The 23,485-nt window shown below is 41.4% G+C and overlaps 2 protein-coding genes across 2 annotated transcripts in view; both read left to right on the top strand.

Annotated features, from left to right (window-relative positions):
* The first annotated feature begins 626 nt into the window (after positions 1-626).
* LOC140265485 (olfactory receptor 10AC1-like) lies at positions 627-1,592 on the top strand. Its single transcript, XM_072361416.1, has one exon. The coding sequence runs from the start codon at positions 627-629 to the stop codon at positions 1,590-1,592; it is 966 nt and encodes a 321-aa protein (XP_072217517.1).
* Positions 1,593-9,751: 8,159 nt separating this feature from the next.
* The window catches only part of EPHA1 (EPH receptor A1), a 31,621-nt gene continuing 17,887 nt past the window's right edge, over positions 9,752-23,485 (top strand). The window contains exons 1-2 of the mRNA XM_072331161.1: positions 9,752-9,839; positions 12,988-13,055. Of these exons, the coding sequence (XP_072187262.1) occupies positions 9,752-9,839; positions 12,988-13,055 (156 nt within the window). The remainder of the gene's footprint in view (positions 9,840-12,987; positions 13,056-23,485) is intronic.

The raw sequence follows: 23,485 nt of genomic DNA, 5'->3' as shown, positions 1-23,485 counted from the left end.
ACTCCAGCCCACTGCCTGTTTGTCTTTGTACATCCCTGGCATGAATACAGAGAGATGTGATATTGGTGCGAATAGAAAACAAATCTATTTGCCTGGAGGTGGAAGCACCAGAAGGAGCAGTAGCAGAATGTCTGTAAGTAAGGCTCCTAGGTGTTGATGGCACTCAGATTAGCAGGTCATACTAGCACATCTACGCATAGTTTCTTGCAGTATCCAGATCAGGATGGAAAGGCAAATGATGATTTTCAAAGGCAGGATAGAATTAAGAGACTATTCAGTGTCAACTCTTAGACACCTAAGACATGTTCAAAAAATACATATAGTCATCAACATAAGAACAACTCAAAAGAAGTGATGAAGATTCAACGGTTGATATTTCTCATCAATTTCAAAGTAAAGAATCTTGGGCAGATAATCTGCACAAAAATACATTGGTGATTATGAGAAAATGAGTGTGAAAGTCTGCAAATTTATGTTTTACACAAAAATCAACTCCCTCCCCATAAGATCTCACAGTGAGCTTTACTACACTGGTTCTGCACACTTGCAACATAATTTCATATGTGAAACTGAAAACCAGGCATCAGGTCAGATTCAACTGTCTCCCTCTGTTTTTCTCCCTGTAGATGCCATGTGAAGGCTGCATGGAGAGGGACAATGAGAGCACTGATGCAACCATGGAGTTCCTCCTTCTTGGCTTCTCTGAGCTGTTCTGTCTGCGGGTTCTCCTCTTCCTTATCTTTCTCATCATCCATTTGGTCACACTGGCAGGGAATATGATGATCTTCATAGCTGTGTTTCTGGAGCATTCTCGTTCTCCCATGCTTTTCTTCCTCTGTCAGCTCTCTATCATTGAGCTTTGCTACACCTTAGTCATTGTCCCTAAAGCACTCCTTGGCCTGACGGTTATGAAAGGCATCACCATTTCCTTCATAGGCTGTGCCACCCAGATGTACCTTTTTGTGGGACTCGGTGGAGCTGAATGCTTTCTCCTGGCAGCCATGTCGTACGACCGCTACATTGCCATCTGCCAGCCCCTTCACTACACAGTGGTGATGAGCGAGGGGCTCTGTCTTAGGCTGTCCATAGCATGCTGTCTGGGAGGCTTTGCTGTTGCCCTAGGGTTGACAGTGTCTGTTTTCCACTTACCTTTTTGTCAGTCACATCACATCAACCACTTCTTCTGTGATGTCCCTGCAGTGCTGCACCTGGCCTGCACACGCAGCTACACCCCTGAGCTTCCCCTGCTGGCTGCCTGCGTGCTCCTCCTGCTACTTCCCTTCCTCCTGATCCTGACCTCTTATGTGTGTATTGCTGCTGTTTTGCTACGTATCACTTCCTCCTTCAGAAGAGGCAAGGCCTTTTCCACCTGCTTTTCACACTTGACCATCACCTTGCTACACTATGGATGTGCCTCCTTTATGTACATCCGTCCTAAGTCTAGTTACTCACCAGCTCGAGACAAGATGGTTTCTCTAGTCTACACCAATATTACTCCACTACTATACCCCCTTGTTTATAGCTTGAGGAACAAGGAAATCAGAGGAGTCCTAAGGAAAATGTTGAGAAAGAGAATAACTCAGCTGAACTGAGGTACTACCAGAGCTGTTACACATGTGAACTAAATTTTAGGAGACCAAATGTTCTTGTTGGAAATGCAGCCCTATAACTGGGCTAGGGCAAGATTATCTATAGACTTCACTACAGTAAATATCCAGGCAGAACATAACATACATTGATGTATTTTTGACAAAATGACATCTCAGCTTCCAAAGAAAAAAGGAAGAAGGAAAAGGAAAAACAACAACACTACTACAACACTACTACAGGAAAAACAATAACACTACTTAAAGGGAAAAGTTGTACCAATTTGTGAGTAAAAAGAACTCTCATCAATTTATGGTATCACCTCTGTGATCACATATATACCCATACTTACATATACAAGTATCTATCTCAGCATGCTCAGAAGATCAGCACAGAATTATGTAATGCTGCTGACTTGTTTTCATTATTTTTCTATGAAAATGCAAGTAGATACTGGAAACTGGGAAGTCACTAAATATTTTTAGCCTGGTAAGTTTTCCAGCACAAAAATCAGGAAGGACAATATTATAAGGTTACAGAAAGAAATACTGTGCTTTAAAAGAAATGGAAATTAAGTCATGTTTTGCTCCAAATTCAGCAGAAGGTTGCACTGCTAACATTCCATCACAAATGAAAAGATCAGTGTAAGATGTCCGTAGTGTAATCTCATCTTACTTTGAATTATTCTAGGTAATGAAAATGAAAGTGCCACAGATATGACAGGAGTTTGACTTTCCTATGAGTGTCTTACAGGAAAAACATTTCCTTTTATAGGGAGATGTTTCAGGTTTAGACTGTTCCTATGGCAACGCAAAGACTCAGATGCAGGTCTTATCATGCAACTTTTATCAGGAAAGACTGCATCATGTAAATAAGGATGCCTGAGGATTGTTAAAATCTATCAGCATAAATCTTACATAAATCTAACAACACTCCTGCTGCAACTACTGTTGGTTCTGTGCCAAAACCAGTGAGAATTCTAGCATATGCTGCAATGCAGCAGACATAAGAATCTGAAACATGTGCAGCAGTGTTACTGTGTGTGTTTAGAATCACAGAACCATCAAGGCTGGAAAAGACCTCCAAGATCACCTAGTCCAACCATCCACCTACTACCAGTAGTTTCCCAATAAACTACACCCCTTAGTATAACATCTAAACATTACTTGAACACCCCCAGGGACAGTGATGCCACCACCTCCTTGGGCAGCCTGTTCCAGCACCTGACCATTCTTTCAGAGAAGAAACTTTTCTTAATATCCAGTGTACATGTAAGGAGAACAGGATGATTTAGACAAATGTGAAAATATCAGTTTTGTTCGAGAACAGTGATAAAAAAGCAACTTCAATATTTTATTTAATACTTTACTGCCCCATGGCTCTTCAGAGCACCAAACACACCTTGTGACTCAGATCTTACACATGAAATTATTGAGAGAAAAAAAAGGACTTGCTTTTACTTCTCTGTCTAATTCAAGGGTAATTGAGCACCCGCCTACACTCTGATTTCTGCCCTAAAAGACTGGGAGAGCAGAATGATATTTGCTTTCTCTGGGCTACAATCATTAAAAATTATGGTAAGTGGATTTGACCAGCAAAGAAAGCTGGCCCTGTAACTGAATAACTTGACTTAGGCTCCTCCGACAAAAGAGAAAAGTGAAATTTAAAACTCACATTAAAAACTATCCTCAAGTTGGCAGTCTGGTCTGGCTAATATATTAACATAGAATATGTTAATATTCTCATGTCTTTGAATATCCAGCTACAGCTCTGAGCAAAAATTTAGCAACACTGTTTTAAATGATCAGTGTTGTAGTGAACATTTTAAATCATCAGCCAGGTCTTCCAGAAATGAGAAGAGTCTCAATAAAAACACATTGCTTACTAATAGAGAAACACATTAGAAGTATGTTAGAGAAGTACTTTGCATCAAATACTATTAAGGGATTTTAAGATGGTAAATAACTGTAAGAAGCATGGGACAAAATCGATGCCTAAAATCCAAATTCTCTTAAGTCAAAGCAGGCTTTGAAGCTAATCCTACTGTAAGCAGTGGGCTGGGCTAGAGATCTCCAGAGGTCCTCTTTTAGGTTAGTTAAAGCAGAGATTTCTACCCTGCCTTTTAGGAGGTACTGACATGCTTATATACATGGCAAGAAAAATAAGGAGCAGAAAGACAATGTGGTTTAAATAGAACTTTGGTAGAGGCCCTCACATCTTTATGGCTGTTGCAAGGTTGGGATAAGAAGAGATGTAAGTATTGTTTGCTTCTAATTGTTAGAGATTAGCAAGACTGTGCCCTAGAGATGTTCCTCGTGGATAGCTATTGGTCAAGGGTACTTCAGCAGACCTGACTTTACTGTACGGATAGGGATGATGCTCCTGAGAGGGATGCCATGACTGAAATGGCAGCCATATTAGACTCCCATCCCTGTAGTTCTGAGACACATGAGAACCAAAATCAACAGTGGAGAACTTCACCCAGTGTCCCTGTGATGAGTAAAATGAGGAGATAATTCAGAGCCCAAGTCTATCTGCCATCCTATGCCCACACCAGGATTTACATGGCCATAAAAAACAATATTCATCTTTGCAGTTACTTTTGTCAGCACTGCCCTGAGCAAGGTGCTAGATGAGAACACAGATCTTATCAGTTGTTTGGCAGCAGAACTCAGCCTGTGGGCACTCAGCCTGTACAGTCTGCAAAATCTCATTAGTGTTGTCCTTGTGCTCAAGAATGAAAAGAATTAGAGAATGATGGCAAAGATGTCAAGAAACGTTCAAGGCACTCAAGGTCCAGTATCTTCAATGGTGCATACCAAAGAGGTATCTTTACTCAAGAAAACACTTTGGAGATGTATCCTGTATGCTACCTACCATTACCAGAGATGATGACATGTATTTCAGTGTAGTGAAACCAGTGAAAAACTGTCACCCTTCACTGACAACCTAGGTAAGACATTTAAGGCACTTCTTAGAAGTGGTTCCTATAAATAATCAATCTCCAAAATAACTAAGTGGACTTAAATTTAAAAATATGTTTCTTTACTTTACTAGGAATCTAAATACAGGAAGTTTACTAAAGGTCTGTGTTTCTGTTATGGGCCACGAAGTCGACATTCTGCTGGAAATCCAATTGGAAGAACAGGAAGGGGGGGGGGGGGGGGGGGGGGGGGAGGATTGGAGATTCATGATCCTTGAGGTCGGTCCCTTCTAATTCTGTGATTCTTTTAAAAAGTAGAAATTAAAAGCTTGATTGGTACACAAGTTCAATTGTTGTTGTGCAGAAAAAATATTGGAAATTTCACTATCAATGTGACAAGTGGCATGAATGCTGATGGCAGGTTTTGAATCTTGGTGAGGTATTTTTATACTTCTTATGCAGAATTAATCTGAAAGTTTAATCTGAAAGTTTAATCTGAAAGTTTAATCAGAATTAATCTGAAAGGAAAGAACAACAAGAAAATATAAGTAAACAAAGTTATAGAGGCAGGTACTTGTCATACAGAGGCTGCTCTTACTCTGACTTGAGCTGTGATTCAATTACTGAAAATGTTACAATCCTCTTTCTCTACAACCTAGCTGAAGAAGCCATGAACATCTCTACTAGAAATCCAAGTTTTCTGGGGCTGAGTTTTATGCTTATGGCACATATGCTGGTTTTCTAATAATGCTCAATGAAAAATTGAATCCTGCTTCTTCCCCCCCACCCCCACCCCCCCCACCCCCCCCCCCACCCTTCCCAACCCATCACCAGACAAAACTGCTTGCATCACTCTTAGGTTACACGTAGTCCCGATGGGTGGAGTGGGTTCCTCTCACGTCCTGTCGCAACACCTTCAGGCAAACGGGATTTCCAGGGCTCTGCATCCATTCGACCACGAGAGGGAGCAGAACTGGGATGTGAAAGTAACCATTTATAAAGGTGATTTCTGGTGGGGAAAAAAATAAAATAAAATAAAAATATATTCCTCATTTCGAAGTGATACAATAATTGTATTTGCTCCTGTTTTGCAAGCCAAGTGAGAGCATAAGCTTGTGAGGAGAGAAAATGCAGCAGGTCCATGGTTCAGACAACAGTGGAAATATACTACTGTACTAATTCAATCTTAAGATAGGGTATCAGTATGGAAACAGCTCTATGTTCGTTGTTGATGAACAAGTAATTGATCATTTATGACAGGATACTGATTGAGCTTTTAGTCTGGGTTCAGTCCTTCCCATTGGGAAGCTTTCTCTGTAAGGTGAAGAATCCATGTACAGCTCCCTTCCCATTCCAGTTGGAACCCAGGTAAGGAGTTGTCTACACTCCCAGTGACAGGAACATATGATTGTTCATCTAATAGTGACCGAAGAATCACAAGAAGATTAAAGTGGAAAATTACTCCTGGAGGTCTCCATCTCAAACACCTACTCACAGAAAGGTTAACACCAAATCTGTATCAGGTTGCTCAGGATCTTGTTCAGGCAAATCCCATACATCTCCAAGGGTGTTCATCTCCAGATGTGTGATGAAGGGTGAGAAAGTGACCCCTGAGCAATAAAAATCAAAACCCAACCTGCACACTATTGCTGTCAAAGCCTAAATCTAGGCACTACCTCTGCCAGCTTCATTCATTCCCCTGCCTTTGTCTTTCTTCTCAAGGGAGAAAGATGACTATCTTGACTGCTTCTGCAGCCAAGTGCACAGGTCCCTAAGTTAGGCTCACTTTGTGGTCAAGAAAGGTTTCTTGTGTTCCATCATAGGAATGTAAAATATCTGCTTAAAAATGCGAGTTTCTGGGTGAAAAATAGTCCTAGGAGAAAACTAATTGAACAGTTGAAACCACTAGATGGTAGGAGCCTGTCTACCTTCTGTAGATTACCTAAAGTCTACTATTCTAAATGTTCTAACATAATTGCTGGCGGAGCAGAACCAGAAAATTTCCTAGATAATAATAGAATATTAAACTGTGGTCATGCAGATGAGAATAAGAGAGAGAAGGCACAGATTCTTTATAGGGGACAAAACATCTATCTGGTGTCCCCTGTGATGTACAGAGCTGTCACATATTTTTCTTAGAGGTACAGTTAGTGTCTAAAAGGGATGAATCAGAGGTCACAGAACAAGGGTCTGGTTCCTTCTACCAAAGATATCTCCAGGGCAAGTTTCTCCCTTGTACTAAAGTATGGCTTGTTGCAAAATGCAATTGGGGCACCAGGGAGCTCTGTGCCTCTTACCAACAGCTAGTTCAAAGTGAACTGTTTCAACAATACCAATGCTAAAGGCTGATGGATGTAAGGATGCTTTGTTAGCTTGGGAAATAATACAAACTGAAGAACTCGAGAGATTATTTCTATGTTCAGTTTTGTTCATGATCTGGAAAGATGTGGTGAAATTCACAGCTCTTTCCAAAATGTGAGGAGTAGCAAACAGTAAAAAAAATATTAGAAACATATCAAAGAGTTCTGTCTGAACTATGTTTCAAAAGAAGCATGTCCCAGCTCTGTCTTGGTAGTGCCTTTTTATTGTCCCAATAGCAAATCAAGACAAGACCTGGCACATACCATTCCCCCTCACTTCCCTCACCACAAGTTCACATTTCTGTAGGAGGAAAGCCCAGGTGTGTTGTGTATTAGTATTTTCCAGGTAGATACCAAATCTCAGTGATACATGAAACAAGATACAGGGAAACAGAAGGAAAAATATACACTCTGCCATTCCAAAATACTCAGAAGGCGTAGAAACAGAGGATGAGCTTCAATCTGAAGCACCAGAAATGTGGCGCTCAGAGAGAAAGCATAACTGTGAAAAGGTTGTGGAGATGTAAAGATAAAAACTTTTCTGGAATTAAGATTTTGTTTGCTTGCTTGCTTTGTTTGTTTGTTTGTTTTCACCAGTCAGTCAGGGAATCAGCTTTCTCCAGCAGTTTGCAAAGAAGATTCAACCTTCAGATGAATAAGTAAAAGCATCCTGTCAATGCGACACTTAGTGGAAAATTCACATGCAGTGCTTCAGCTTTAATGGGTACAGCCTCCGGGTAGATTCCTTCTTTTTTCCCCTTTGGACTTGCAGTGTAGTGCAGAGGATACACAGCAAAGCTATGCAGCAGAGCTTTTACATATTATCAACATATTTCCAGGAACTTGGGTTTTCTACCTTTTGCATTTTCTCTTGATTACAGATTTGCTGCAGATCTAGATCTTGCTGTGACATCAGACCATATTTTGTTTTACTACCTTTGCATGAATTCTGAGAGGAAGAAACCGTAGGTAAACTTCAATCTACAAAATAACAAAACTGTACATACCATTCCTGGCACCCATTAACTGGAATACTCTAGTTCGTTTTTTCACACCCATTAGCCAACATTAACATGGAAAAAAGAGTGAAAGAAAATAGTTCTAGGGTACCTTCTCTCCTTGTTCTCAGTAAATCTATTGCTGTGTATTTCCAACCGCTTAGATCAAATGTCCTTGATTGTGTGCTGTCTAAAGAGACACAGAGAATCCCCATGTTCATCACATCAGAACTTCAGCACTTCAGCAGTTTACAGATGCAAACCTTGGTAGCCCAAAAGAAATGAATGTAAGGACACAAAACTGATTTATTTTTTCCCCCCATGTAAACTATACGAGCTCCTGAGCAGCCCTAGAGCCTTATCTTCCAGCTGCAAGTTCTTTCCTACTTCATGTCTACATGGGCCTCACCCATTCTGTCCCACCACAAAGGAGAAGCTATAGGTCCACCTGCCTCACTGCTACATCACAAACTGAAAAAGGCATAATACTTTACAAATGAAGACTGAAATCAATATCTGTCCGTGCAAATTTAAAGTATGGGATGTAGAAAGAGAAACATTTTTGTGTTGCAGTGGGGAAAGTGTGGGCATGAAAGTTTGAGACTTAGCACTGTAGGATGAGAAAGAACACTTTAGTTAGCATTTAATTGGAATAAATTTGTGCACTGCATTAAATTTAAAGCTTAGCACTATGCCTGTTTTCTCTGAAAGGAGCACAGATTTCCCTCACCCGTGTTTGAAACTCCTGAGATAGATTTTGATTTCCTAAAAGACGTGGCTATAGAATCACAGACTCATCAGAGAATTTAGGAGCAAGGGACCTCAGGAAGTCTCTAGTACCGGTATCTGCTCACAGCAGGGCTGATTACAGAGTTATTTTGGGTTGTTTAGGGCTGAGCACTGGTAAGCCTGGAACGTCTCCAAGGTCCTCCAGTTTCTCTAGGCAACCTGAAGAAGTTCTTTCTTCAATCTTTAAGGAGAAGGAAGAAGAGATCAGGAAGAACACAGCCTTACAGCAACAACAGAAATATAACCATCTACATTTTATAGGGAGGGGTGTAATAGCTGTAGATGAGTGGGAGTAACGTCCTTGATGAAAGAACATCAAAATGGTAGAAGAGATACCACAAAAGGAAGTTATTTCATATTTATGTCCCTCAGGTAGGAAACTAAAAATCACATGAGGTCTCATACATAGCAAGAGTCCTCCCAGCTCAGTTGCTTTCTCAGCATTGTTTTTGTATTGAAAAAACAGGCATCTTCATCCATGCTGGGGAGTTTACTAGCATGAAGGCAGCGATTCTACCAGATGGTGTTGTATGGCTGTCACATCACAACTTGGGGAGACGTATCAGCCACTGCTGCTGATATTACATACACACGAATTTCCAAAATATCTACCATAAGGATGATAGCAAGAACACTGTAGACTGGTTTTAGCGACATCATCACAGACAGAAATGGACGGAACAGTTTATGATGAAAATACTGAGTTCTCCCGTGCAAAAGGCCCGCTCAGGTGCGAGGGCGGTAGCGAGGGCTGCCCAGGAGGTGGCAATCGGGAGCCTCTCTCAGGACTGGAGCAAAGGTGGAGGGAGGCTCCCAGGAAAAAGGTGGCTGCCTTTAAGGTGGGTTTATTTGCCTGCCAGATGGGAAGTCTGTGACCAGCCCCTTTCAAACAGGTAAAGGCAGTAAGGCTTCTCCACCCACTTGCCTTGATCTTTCATCATAACTGTGGGCCAGGCAGGGAGGTTGTGCAATGTGCGTGCTCCAGTCAGGAGGCTGCGGGTGAGATTCATGCGCTGTGAGCAGGAGTCGAGGCTTGGAGGCCTGAGCCAGGAGAGCAGTCAGGGGCTGGGATCGAGGCCCCCTCTCCAACCAGCATGGAGCTGAGGATGGGCAGGATTGAGCTTTCCCTTGGGATCCTTCTCTTTGGCTCTCTCCTTCCTCCCGAGGTGCTTGGGAAAGAAGGTAAGTGTGGGATCTGCTGATCTTGGACATTAAGCAAGAGAGAGGGACCACTTTGAAGGGTGGGAAACGGCCTGGTCTGCTTGTATGGGGCCATGGGGACAGTATAGCCTTCCTGGAGAGAAGGGCTGCAGGAAATTGGTGCCTTGGAAAGCAGATGGGGAGTGAGGGTTGAAATCCAAATGCAAGCCCCCGCTGTCTCTTGGTGGCTCAGTGAGCTAAGCTCAGGTATGCTGCTCCCCCCTCCCTCTCCACCCCCTCTATATGAGGCACAACTGCCTCAACATATCTAGTGATTCAAGAGAATTCTTCCTCTGTTTGCATTAAACACATGTATTGCAGATAACAAGCTTAAACATAAACTCATAAAGTTGTACCCCTCACCCCTTCGACAACACCCCCGCAGTTTCCTAAGGAAGCTCACTGGAGAGTTAACCCTTGTGAGCAAGAGAACAGTCATATCTGGGAGGCATGGGAGATGAGGCAGTCTCTTTAACCTACCTCACTGTAGGAAGGTAGAGCTCAGCTTTACAATTTCTTCTTTCACCACTTCTTTCAAGACTCTCCCGATTCCCTTTTCTGTTCCACTTAGCCCCTTTTAGTAGATACAGTAATCTTTTTTTCTTCCATCTTGGCCATTGCATGGTAGTTATGAAACATCAGGGAAATGGTAATTTTAACAGAAGGATGAGGAAGAGTAAAGCTCTGTTCAGTTTCCTACCTCTCACACTTTATTTCTGCTAGAGACATCTTTTTGAGTCTCTGTATGGTGAGAATTGTCAGGGCTTTTCATACCAAAGTTAGCCCCCTCATTTGCTGCTCCAGGCCCTTGATCGGGAGGACTTTGTCATAGCTGGCAGTTCAGCCATGGGCTCACCTCAGACCCTGTGTGGAATGCTCATTTAAACTGTTCTTGACATGTGTATTTCTATTAAGGATTCAGCTAAATGGAAGCAACTAGTAGGCATTATGGAGAAAGTGAGCCCAGGTGAGAAGTAATGTAAGGTACTGCCACACAGGCTCTATTTTCCATACATGTGTGACCACTAGTTGTCAGTTACACACAGACCTCTCTACCAACTTCCCAGCTATCTCAAACATCTTATTTTGTCTGCGTCTGTGATCTACTCTCCCTTTACTTGTCTGGTAAAGAACAGGCAATTCCCTGGCATCCTCTCCTTTCTGAAATCTTACTTCTTTTAAGTAGATTTCCCATGTGGTTGGAGAGCCATGGTGAGATTTCTAGGTAAGAAGCTGTGGACCTAAAGAGCCAGTAGCCCCAAAGTACTTTCATTCATTGAGCTTTTGCAGTTCTACTGACTCGTTCCTCCTTTTGTTGGAGAATCCCTGCTGTGGGTTTCACTTTGAGAGATGTTATTTCTTGAGAGTGGGCTTTGCCCACACCAGTGACGGTGATGAGGCACGGCTTACAGGCCGTGAAGGCTCTTGTCCTGGCTTCTTCTGAGTGCCTTTTCCTTCGCACTCTGCTAGAACTTGCTGCACAGCCCCTCTTGCTTCCACATCACTGCTTCAGGCCTGAAGTGTGTGGGATAGATATTATCTGGGTGACGGTTCTGGAAGGACAAGCTAGCACACCCTGTAAGTTTTATTTTTTTTGTTGTTGTTGCCAACAACACAAGAATAATATCTGTAATAGATTGAAAGCAGAAGGGAAGTGTCTCTTCTGGACAGGGAGTCTATGTCTGTGGCTTGGAAGGTTTTGCCATATGACCATCCCATGAATGCAGCGAACTTGCAAAACCTGGATTCCTGCTTTTCCCTTCTCCCAATCCCAAAAGGGTGTTTCAGAGGTGAGAACAGCAGTGCAATCCCTCTTATCTCTGACTCTGGGCCCGCAGCCTGCTTCCTCATTCCACGGGACTCCTGCTGATCTGCACTTTACACTCTGTTGGTTGTAGTTGGCAGGCAGTATTTGTGAAGCAGTCAGACAAAGGGGAGGAAATCTGGGTATTTAAATGCAATTTAAATGTTTCCCCTCTCCTACCTCTCGCCCTCAAATTCTTTTCTGAGCTGTTTAGAAATGACCCCTCTGAATACACTCACAGGAATCCAAAAGGTTAATCCAAAGATTTTTTTTTTTCTTGTGTTAACAAGCCGGGACTGTGATAGGTGCACTGACATCAGTAGTCTGTTCTGTCAGTGCCAGCAGAGCCAAAGGCAGCTTCGAAGCTGTGCATCCAGCAGTGTGACTTATTTCATCTCCTCTCCATTGTTTGCCTAAGAAGTGATACATTTTTAATTTCGCTCTAGATCAAGACTTAGGGGCAAACTCTGATCATACTTTCAAATTTCTTTGAGGGCTAAAAATGAATAGACTACTGAATTTCTTTGTCGAATGACTCCAGGAGCCAAAACTTAATGTGAAATCGTGCAGTGCAGTCCTTTGAGAGGTGGCAATGCTGTGCCCTGAAGCTGCTATTATCTCGCTGTCGTGGCTGGAACATTTCTGAGGAGCAGACAGTAAAACGATTTCTAGGCCAGCATCAGACAGTGAACAGCTCTACAGAGGTATAGAGCTAGGCAGATTGAGAAGCTGAAATCTCATGGCTTTTGGAGACTGACAGTGGAAAATCCCTTTCACCATTTCACACTGCCTGTCTTTCTCACGGTGTTTCAAGCACTGGATGGCACTTGTTGCAGACACCGATTGATCTTTTGTGCTGGTAATTTATTTGATTGCTTGTCTCTTCATGCATTTTGCCTGCTGCCTTCCTATTCCAAGGGGGGTGTGGGTAGCAGCTAATATTGTCTTCCCATTTCAATAGGCTTCGGCCTCCTGTTCCCATCCTGAGGCAGCTTTAGAAAGCAGTAAATGTTGACAGGGTTTAGCGTGGCATTGCGATTTTCAGATGTTTGCAGATGCCTGTGGGTGTTAATTGAGAGGAAGGCGGAAGAGGAGGGGGTCTCATATATGAAGAAGAACTTTTAACTCCTCACTAGCGGCACTGTTTTATATTTTCCCATTCTCCCTCTAGCCATGCTTTCTGAAAATAAAAGATCACAAGGAATGTGGAGCTGTGAGGTGACAGAGAAAGTGAAGGCTTTGCCATCTTTGACAAAATTAGGATGAAACCATTCTATGGGACATACCAGTTAGGCCACTGATTTTTTTCCCTTCTTTGGTTTTCAGTGAATCTGCTAGACACAAGCACTGCACAGGGTGAGCTGGGCTGGCTTCCAGACCCTCCAGAAGTAGGGGTGAGTATGTATGTTCAGGGATGGGGAACTGCTGGGAATATTACAAAATGGAAGAACATAATTCAAATTGAAAATGTATCCTATTCTCTAGGATCAGGCATCTGCAACTCCTTCCTCTCCTGAACCTCTGATCATATTTTCAAATTTCTTTGAGGGCTAGAAGTGAATAGACTACTGAATTGCTTTGTAGGATGATTCCAGGAGCCAAGGCTTCATGTGAAATAATGCAGTGCAATCCTTTGAGGGGTGGCAGTGCTGTGCCCCGAGTTATATTTGTCCAAGTACAGCTATTTTGTTTCAAGTACAGATGAGTGATCCTTCTGGATCAAGACTTCAGTGATGGAGAATGGCTGCGGGAGTAGTGGAAAACAGCACAAAAGAGTGGATTCAGGAACTGTATTGCAGAAGTTGAAAGGAAGGAAGTTAATGTGTAGTTAAAACTCCTCATCCATACTCTTATCTTTCTAGCAATTCACAAGCTCTCCTATGGCGAAAGAGTTTTTACCCTTGCTGCTTATAAAGTAGATCTGGGCTCAGCCTGTTCCTAACTCATTTTCATAGCTTTCCTCTGTAATGTGCTTTGGCTGGTTGAAATTCATCCCAGCCTCCACCTACTCCTGGTAGTCTTGCTAGGTGAACTAGAGCCAGATAATGAGGTTTTCCTATACAGGCATAATTGCATTTGTTTTATTTTTACAGCTTTTTTTCTTCTTATTATAGTCTCCTCAAAACAGGTACCATAGTGACACATACATGTAGACTGTCTTTTGCCCACTGTTCCCTTTGTTGTCCATTATAAACTGTCTGCATGGTGACTTTAACCCAGTACTGCATGTTCAGAATGAGGTTTGAAGACATGAAGAGAAACTGAAAAGGTCATTTTAAAAAATAATATGATAGAAAGAAGACAAAAGCTTTGTCCCAGAACACCTGGTAGTTGCAGTTAGGAATTTTAGAAGACGCTGGAGAACATGGCCTGAGAGCATGCTAACCTAATAGATCAAAGTACCGATGACTGATAAACTAACAGATAATGAAAAATAGATTCGTTGACTTCTGGTGAGCAACTCTGTTGTAGGATTTTGCCTGTCATTTCCTGATAACTGCTAGGTGGAGGGGCTGACAAATTGCCACTAGCAAAAAATAGAACAATGGGTGATTCTCTTGGTATTAAACTTTGAACAAGTTTCAGAAACTCATCTTTCAAAATGCAGAAGGAAATGTGTTTGAAAGAGAACTGAGATTAATTCAAAACATTTTTTTTTACACAAAAGAGTTAAGGTTAAAATGGAATACTCTGATTAGCTTCAGTACTAACAGGCTGGAAGCATCTGAGCTGTATTGCTTACAGGGAAGAGCTGTATTTCATGTAACAATGCTCCTTGTACCTAATCATGGGTGCCAGAGATCTCCCATCTGTGAGCTGGATTTGTGTCAATACACTTATCACACACAGAAGGAATTTGCTGTGAGGAATATTTGTGCTTTATATGGATAAAGTCTCTAAAGCATGGCGCAGAGGAGGTTGGATAACTCTGTGGAGGTAGAATTACACCCTTGTTTTCTGCTCTTCTTTAGCCAGTGATAATGCATGAAATAGCTTGCAATGTGTGATGGTTTCATGGTAATGCAGGGTCTGTAGATAATGTAGACAATGCTTTTGCTAATACGTGTGCAGCCTATGTCCACCGAATGTAAAGTTGAATGGCAGTCAGTTTTGAACAGCACAGGTCACTATTATGGATTTTTAGAGTACACTATCTGGCAGTGAAATCTTACCTAAGTTCAGTGGTGACATAAAACTGAAGCATCTATAGAAACTTGCTTAGTAATAGGTGTTTACAAAGTGTTATTTTTCATTTTAAGATAAACCCCTCTTCTAACGTTGTACAGAACTAATGATGATCACTTTGAATATGTCAGGAGCCAAGAGCATATTTGCTCTGACATCAAGCACAGATACAGGTTGGGTGTAGAATGGCTTGAGAGCAGCCCTGGGGAGAAGGATTTGGGGTGTCTGTTGATGAAAGACTCAGCATGTGCCAGTGATATGTGCTTGCAGCCCAGAAGGCCAACCATGATGGGTTGAATCAGGTGTGAGGTGCTTCTGCCCCTCTACTCTGCTCTCACGAGTCCCCATCTGGAGTACTGTGTCCAGTTCTTGGACCCTTAACACAAGGACATGGAGCTGTTGGAGCAGGTCCAGAGGAGGACCACAAAGATGATCAGAGGGCTGGAAAACTTCCCTCATGAGGACAGGGTGAGACAGCTGGGGCTCTTCAGCATAGAGATGAGAAGGCTCTGGGGAGACTTTATAGTAGCCTTCCAGTACCTGAAAGGGGCCTACAGGAAAGCTGGGGAAGGATATTTTAGAAGGGCAGGTTGCAACAGGATGAGGGGAAATGGCTATAAATAGGAAGAGGGCAGATTTAGACTAGATATTAGGAAGAAACTCTTTACTGTGATGGTGGCAAGACACTGGAACAGGTTGCCCAGCAAGGTTGTGGATGTTCCCTCCCCCCCCCTCGGAGGCATTCAGGGTCAGGCTGGAAGGGGCAACATGGTCTAGTGGGAGGTGCCCCTACCTATAGCAGGGGGGGTCGAACTAGATGATCTTTAAGGTTACTTCCAACCCAAACCATTTTATGATTCTTTGATGTCATTCCATGCTGCACAGGCAGTCTGGCTCCTTGCACTGATTTTAAAAATCATCAGAACTATTGGAAAAGTGCTTCTGAAATGCTTTGATGAATAAATAAAATGCCAAGGCACAGTAGTGTTGCTTCCTGGCAGGTTGTAAAATAACAATATAAAAACAATTTATCTTTGTTTTGCTTTCAAGTATAATTACATCAGTTTTGAGCAGATGGTGATGAAGAGTTGCATTACCCTCTTCCGGTTTGCTTTCAATAGACAAGATTTTGAGCAACTCAGTCTGGTTCTGAATTTAGCCTTGCTGTGTGCAGAATAGACTGGGGACCCAGAGGTTCTTTCACACTAAAAATATTTCTTTATTTTCCACGAGTGTTCTGTTTGTTAGCATTTTGAATTGGTATTTTTAGCCCAGGCAAAATAAGGCTCTCCCAGTTCTACTTGATTTTAATATATTCAGCTCTGTCATATCTATTCCTGTGATTCACTCTGTCAGTTTATGTAGGCCTGTGATAAAATGTAGTTGGCAGACCAATATTTGTGTATAGTTGCTTATTCCATGCCTATCCTGTGTGCCAGTCTTGAATTTTTCCTTTTGTCCAATATTTCTGTTTTCGTTTTTGTGTCCAGAGGATCAGTATTTAAATAATCCAGTCCTATTTTCAACTCTATATGTGAATACTTAAGTTCTTGGCCATTTGTACTGTAAGTTGATGTATTCTGGGCCTCTCAAGATGACATTCTGTCTTTATGTTGTTTTATGGACTGCAAATTAAACCCAGCATTCCTTGGAGGCGAGTCTTCACCAGCTCTACAACAGTCATTGTGTACAGAAGAGACCATTTTCGCAGTTACTTCCTTTTTAATTTGGTTATCTGTCATTTCCAGAATCACAAGCACGCCATCGCTCTCACTAGTTGCCAACCTGTATAAATTGGTACAGTTTGCCCTATTGTATTAGTATCAAAGCTTCAGAAATGCACAATTCTCAACTGGTAGCTTTTTAGTTTATCAAGTTTATTTTTCTCATATTACGCTTCTGCATGGAACATAACGTTATAGAAATTTTCAGATGATTTTTCACTCCTTTGTGGCCTGCCATTTTTCTGTGTCCTGTGCATGATGAGGTGGAGGACATCATTTCTTTTTTCCTGCTTGCTTCCATATGCACTTCAAAATATTGCTGTCAGTTACAGACTTTCTACCAAGTTCCCTACTGTGAATGGTACCTGGCCTGCTCAACTTTGGTTCATTTTCACAGAGGACAAAAAATGGGCATGTGAAGCACAGTGACTTAATGTATCTCAACCCTGTTCAGAAATAGCCACAAGCTGCAGTTACCATGGTTCCTAAAACACTTGGAAATCTTTGGAAATGATGGAATTCTTGTGCAGCTCTGTAGCCCATATTTCACAAGAGGTCTGGTTATGAATGTAGCAGCTGCCAAAACTATATGAATGTAACTTATGTAACCTAGTGTTCAAATTATTATTTTTGACATTTTGTTTTTCTCTTAAATCCATGTCATAGCAAAAACTTTACAGTGCTCAATTATTTGCTTTAGCTAATAGACTAGATCAAGTACTTGTGACTTGGTCAGCAAATTTTATGTCACTGACCACATTGTTTACAGGCCTCCATGTTCTAGCAAGGCAAGGTAGATCCCAGTTGTTGATACTATCTGATGGCTGCTTTCTGTTTCCACCATTTCTGCTCAGACAGAAAGGCCTGGCCATGAACAAAATAATGTTGTGGTCCGCATAGCCCTCAACCTGCAAGTGATTTCAGCACAGCACTCCTATTTCACTAAACCTGAGTAGTTCACTTAATCACCAGTATCTCATTCAGATAAGTCTTACTTGGGACAAGTCTCAGCAAGTCTGTAGCATCTGAAGATGGTATGAAAAATAACCATCTGAAATGCTATTGCGTGCATCTCTTTCCACAGCCATTGATAATATGCATCCTCTAGGATCTAACTCAAAGAGCTGTTGTTGCCTCTGACCCTGAAATAAGGCATCATTACATTCCCCAGCCTGCTCTCAGCTTTAGTATCAGGCATAGGTTTTCAACACCTCCAGATAAATTGTTTCTGTATTGAAATAAAGGATGAATGCCTAAAAAAGTAAAAAACTAACTGGAAATGGGAATAGCTCTGGCTTCAGCATCATATTCGACATGCCCTGCTGCTGTTGATATGTAGAGTTGTGGGGATACTTGCTGATGTTACTGTATGTATATTTGGGAGAGAAGGAAAAAAACGTGTGTATCCAGGTATACTTTACTATATTCAACAAAGTGGGCTGGGGAGTAAGAAAAGTGAGATGAGAATAAGTTAATTGTAAATCAATAGTTGTACAGTGGCTCATGCAGTCTGAGCTACCAACAGAGTAGCTCATGCAACCCAAGAAGCAACCTCAGCTAGTGAACTCAGTGTTATGACTTGAAAGGCAGAAAGAACATTCCAAGCTATAGTGAAGATGCTGTACAACCATTACATTCATTGCCATGGCTGCTCAGGCACTGCAATGACGACAACACTGTTGCCTAGCAGTTTCAAGAAGCTGGCTCATCTTTTTATAGCTGATAGACGGGAGCAGACAAGGTTCACTGAACTTCCTCACATCAACACAAAAGCACCAGGAGTCAGCTGGAGCTTTCAGATGAGGCTGCCTATAGCAAGCTTCTCCAAGAAGACTAACAGGCTATTTAAAGTTTAATACAAAACAAATTTTTTTACAGTATCAACTAGAATACTGCTGGGTCTGCCTGCAAACAAGTTAGAAAGGAAAGGCTTTGTATCTTTTTTTTTTTTTTTTTTTTTTTTTTTTTTTTTTTTTTTTTTCTGCATGCTGCATCCTTGCTGGGTTGACTCGTGCTTTGAAGTGTGATTCTTACTAACTCAAAGGCCAAATAGCAGAAAGATTTGGTAATTTCCTCTGGTTCCTTGTAAGGTTATTTCTGTTGCTTTTAAGACCTATTCTTGCCTTCTCTGTGCTTGGCCTAGAGCCTGCCATCTACCCACTGTGACTTTCATGCTGCTGTTTCCTGCAACTTCTTTTCTTCAGGTATGTTTGATCATTGCAGAGAGAAGGCGTAATTACCCTGTCCTGGTGTGAGATTCAATCTGATCTGAGGCTCATCTTTAAAAGGAACCTATAGATATAGAGCATTCATTGCTCATTGCCATCAGATTCATTTTTCAGGTCCCCTGTGAATTTTGTCAGTGCACCATACAAAACTACAAATCGCACCATACCAAGCTCTTTACCTCAAAAATAAAATAAAATAAAATAAAATAAATGGAAAATTCCTTCTATTTAGATCCTAGGTTGTGTAGAATGTAGTGCACAAGTAACACAAGAGTAACGCTTGCTTTATTGCTAATAGGATTTTAGACACGAACTACTCCTTGGAAGCATCATCTGTTTGTCTGTTCCTATCTTTTTTGTAAATATTGATATTGTTAATGGGTGTTACCAAAGCAGATGCATAAGGAATAAATGTTCTAACATGCCTACATGAAGTGATGGACAAGACTGCCACTCTCCCTGACATAGTAGTGTCTGTTATGGCCATACAGTTTAGAGAATGTGCAGACAGCAGAACCTGGATTTGATAAACAGGTTATATAATCAATGCAGTGGAGTTCTGTGGCTCAAATTAGCACCTTACCTTCCCATAAGGGCATGAATACAAGTTAAACTGTAAGGAGATGGGTGGGATAGAGACCTATGCACTAGTGCCCTAGAGGAAAAACAATTGCACAACACTGTTGCTCCTCCCTGAAAATAATCAATGGATCATTGTGGCAAAAAAAAAAAAAATATACCATCCCACCCAGAAAGATATGCAGACAAGCAACCAGCACTCCTCTGTTGTATGGAAGGCTCCATGACAGTGTGATGAAATCAAACTTGTCTGACCATTGACAGAAGTTCAAAGAAATAAAAGCAGCCTCTGCTGTTCTCAGATGTGAAGTTATAGCACTCATGAAGTTAAAAGTCTAGGTGACTAATCAACATGCTTCTTTCATCATCATCATCTAAACTGCCCTCCACAGCAGAAAGTAAGTTTGCAAGAGTGCAGAGAAACTTTCAGTGAAGGGTCACATCAACTTAATTCTGGAATATTTTCAAGATACCAGTATTGTGCTGCCATTTGTCATGGTCAGGTTTAGCTTTGCCTAACTATAGACTGTCATTGGATGCATTTTATCTAAAGAGAACCTGCTTACCATACCACAGCAGGTATCAGCGAGGTGTCTCTACCCTCATGGGCTTTTTCCTGAAACATTAGGCTAAGAGTGTCATGTAGCTATATCTGTAATGTGTAGCTGGCCTTCAGCTCTAAACCTATGTCAAGATTTTTTCTTTCCGTGGTGGCATGCAAATGCTATACAAAAGTCAAAGAGGCTCCGTAGGCAAAAGGTTCTTCTGTTCCTCTCACTTTTCTGCAAGTGGGAAGACTGAGAAATCATTTAGCTGTCTGTGTTCTTTCTAGGTGGTTTTAGGCTTGAGACATCAGCAGTGCTAAGAAAGGTTGCTCTTTCAGGGCCCTGGGATTTTTCTTCAGGAAAAGATTTCACGGATTGAAATAGCACTCTGAGTTCTGTTGCAAATTAAATGGGAAAGAGATGCAGTTTTCTAAGTACAGGTACACTGGAGCTGGCTGTACTAAGTCATTCTTTTGATCTTAGGGCAACTCTAACCCCAAGTTAAACAAGTTAGTGGTTTTCAGCATATGAACTCCTAGCCTTTCCAGTGGAGACATGCATCTTAGTTTAGTAACTTCCAGCTTACCAGCAAGATGCTTTCTTTGTTGCTACCTTTTTAAAGTCTCTTAAAAGTATCCCTGTGCCCTTCCCCAGAGGTGTGCAGGACACAGATTGGAAGCTACTGTGCTGAGCTAACCTGAAGGCAAGTAAAATATAGGTCACAGCAGGCAGGCTCTTATCTGAAAGGAGACAAGACAAGTACTTGGCAAGCTAGAGACAGAGACAGATTTAGTGTTGTGAACTACAAGCTCCTGTGACTCCAGTCTGAGCCTGAGGATTTGTAATATTCTCGCAGTCAGTTTCCTCTGTCAGTGCTAGCTTAACTTGTTATAACAAGGGTGGCATTTTTATTTGTTGTTGAGTATTTTTTTCACAAAAATACTGAAATAAAAAAGTCCATTTTACTGATACCTGCAGAGCCTGTGACAGTAGCTTCAAGAAGACATACAAACTATCCCAGCTCATTTCCATTTTACACCTTATGGCAGACCCTATATATAATAGCCCATGGATGGAGGAATTGCAGGTTGTCTTATATTGACTTGTGGACACAGGTCTGATCCAGAGAAGGCTTACTGGTAGAAAAAACAAAGTAAGCCTTCCTTAGACTTCAGTTCACAGTCAATCAAGGCAGATATTTAAAGGCATCTATCTTATCTTATCTTTGGATCTTTATTCACAAGGCAGACTGTTTACTACAAACATCTATTGGTGCACTCTGAGTTTGTCATTCATGTAGTTATGAGCCAGCTTGTAAAGACAGCTCTTCTCCCTCACTGCTTTCTTTAATATTGAGTCCAATCCAGAGGTGGGAGGGAAGTTGCCTTCTTGTTTGCTAAACTTGCAGTGCTCTGAGATTATTGAGATAGTACTTAAGCTGAATGAACTTTAGGGTTTTTGTTTGTTTCATACTAACTCCTGTGCTAGAATTATTTTACTCTATATTATACAAAGGCTGTCAAGAACAGATCTCTGGAGCTGGAGCTAAGTGCTTGTGTTAGTATATGAGTTCCTCAGAAGCACAGAGCGCCTCTTGGTCATCAAATCCAGTAGCTTCATCCTTTGAAAGGCAAGCTACTAAATGCAGGCCTCTCTTGAATGCCTGGAGAAAGGATACAGTGTCTGGAATGAAACTGGTAGAAAGTTACATTATTAAAGAAGGTTAAATCAGTGTCAAGGGCCAATAAGCTGGAGAGACAAGTAATTCATATTGATTGAACCAGACTTTACCGCACACATTCATTAAGAATATTACATTAAAAATCCAAGGCATACATTTTGATTTTGCAGCAGATTCTTTGAGGATGTGAGACAGTTGCTTAGCAACTTCTGGATTCATAGTCCTTTCATTAAGTGTTGTATTTAACATTTTTCTTCCACTACTTTGAATTTAAAAGCTTCCCTGAGTAATGAAGTCAGAAACATATTTAACAATAGTTCTGTATTGTTAGCATAAAAGATATCCTCTTCTTACTTCCTTTACCTATCAGCAGTAGAGCCTGGAAGAAACATATCCAGACTTAGCAGCTGGATTTTTTTCTAGTAGTAGAGTTTAAGGGAAAAAAAATTCAGAGCTGACACTATTGAAAGCGAAGCTTTGGCCCTTACCAGTTGAATTGTGAAAATGGTATTTTCAAGACACGTACCACAGCAGTTCACATCTTTTAGTGACACGTGAAAAAAAACCAACCACTTTCTGGTGGAACTGATCTGTGCACTGCTTTGTGACAAACTGTTAGTGGCAACTTTTGTAACTCTTGGCCTTCAAATGCAATTGTAGATTTCCTGTCAGTTTGGTGGAAGCAGATGCCCTGAAAAAAAAAATACTTATAAAAGTCATTCCTAGCCTCGGCACTTTCTTATGAAAGCTACTTTGTTATTATTCCCCTTTCTAACTTCTCTTTTATTTCAAAAAATAAATAAATACATAAATAAATAATACTTGGGGATATCTTATCAATTTAGTTCAGAAGTTTTTCAGTGAAATACTGCAAGGGGCGATCACCACTTCAAGTTGATTAACTGAGACTGATCAGTCTATTTTGCTCTCCTGCTCTGCACAGTCCCTTGACCTCCAGTAAGTGAAGTAAGTGTAAATCCCATGTGGTGCATGTATATGCCAGCTGAGTCAGACTAAGAGGGTGGGGTAACACTGTAGATTAATTACACGGCAAAAAAAGGAAGCAAGAAGGGACACATAGATACCATCTGCATAACTTCCTGGGAGGAAACTGCTGGTATGCACTTAGGTAAATGGCTGAGAACAGAGTGATATGAGACTGTGCTATCAGCAGTGCTTGCTGGCTTGGAGAAAGCACTGGTATTTTTCCGAGTGGGGCTGTATAGGAAGTGTGCTCTAAGTCCTGGCATAAAAGCAGAATCTACTTCAGCACTCTGTGACTCAATCTCTAGTCCTCCGCTAGGAATCAGAATAACCTATAAAGCTGTATTTGATCTGTGGAGTCAGACACTGGGAGAGAGGCTGCAGGCCTGTGCTGTGAGCACAGAAGGTGGTGGGGCTAGAGAAGAGGAATGTGAATATCATGCTCAACTCATGAGACTTTGCAAGTCTAGTGTAATGTAGAGTCTGAAGCCTTGCTTAAATTGCATCTTAACCTGGGGTGTATTTAAAACCAGGATGCTTAAACTTGTGCCAATACTTATGCGGGCACTTGTTTCAACTTAATTTGATTAAATATTTAAAGCATAATGAAAAAGGCTGCATTAACATGGGGGAAAAAAGGATCTAAGTTGTTTTCCCAGTGGACAAAACCTTCCTTCCCAAGTTTTCAATTCTCATGTGTGACTTACTTAACACCTGTGGTGAGGAAACAAAAATAGAAACTCAAAAAAGTCAGTGAAAGCTCATGCTAAAATACTTAGCAAACCCTACTGGATTCATGCAAATAATATCAGTGAGGTCATATATTCAGCTGGGCACACATCCTCCTCCTAGCCATTATTTGGCTGGGGAAGAAGCAGAATCTAGTATGAAGTCTGG

This window comes from Excalfactoria chinensis, chromosome 1 (genome assembly GCF_039878825.1).
Source record: "Excalfactoria chinensis isolate bCotChi1 chromosome 1, bCotChi1.hap2, whole genome shotgun sequence".
In the NCBI taxonomy this organism is placed as follows: domain Eukaryota; kingdom Metazoa; phylum Chordata; class Aves; order Galliformes; family Phasianidae; genus Excalfactoria; species Excalfactoria chinensis.
Note: the sequence above shows the minus strand (reverse complement) of the source record. Positions and strands in the feature narration are given on the sequence as shown.

Excerpts from the sequence above, each read along its gene's own strand:
- LOC140265485 (XM_072361416.1), top strand. The coding sequence starts at position 627 with ATGCCATGTGAAGGCTGCATGGAGAGGGACAATGAGAGCACTGATGCA.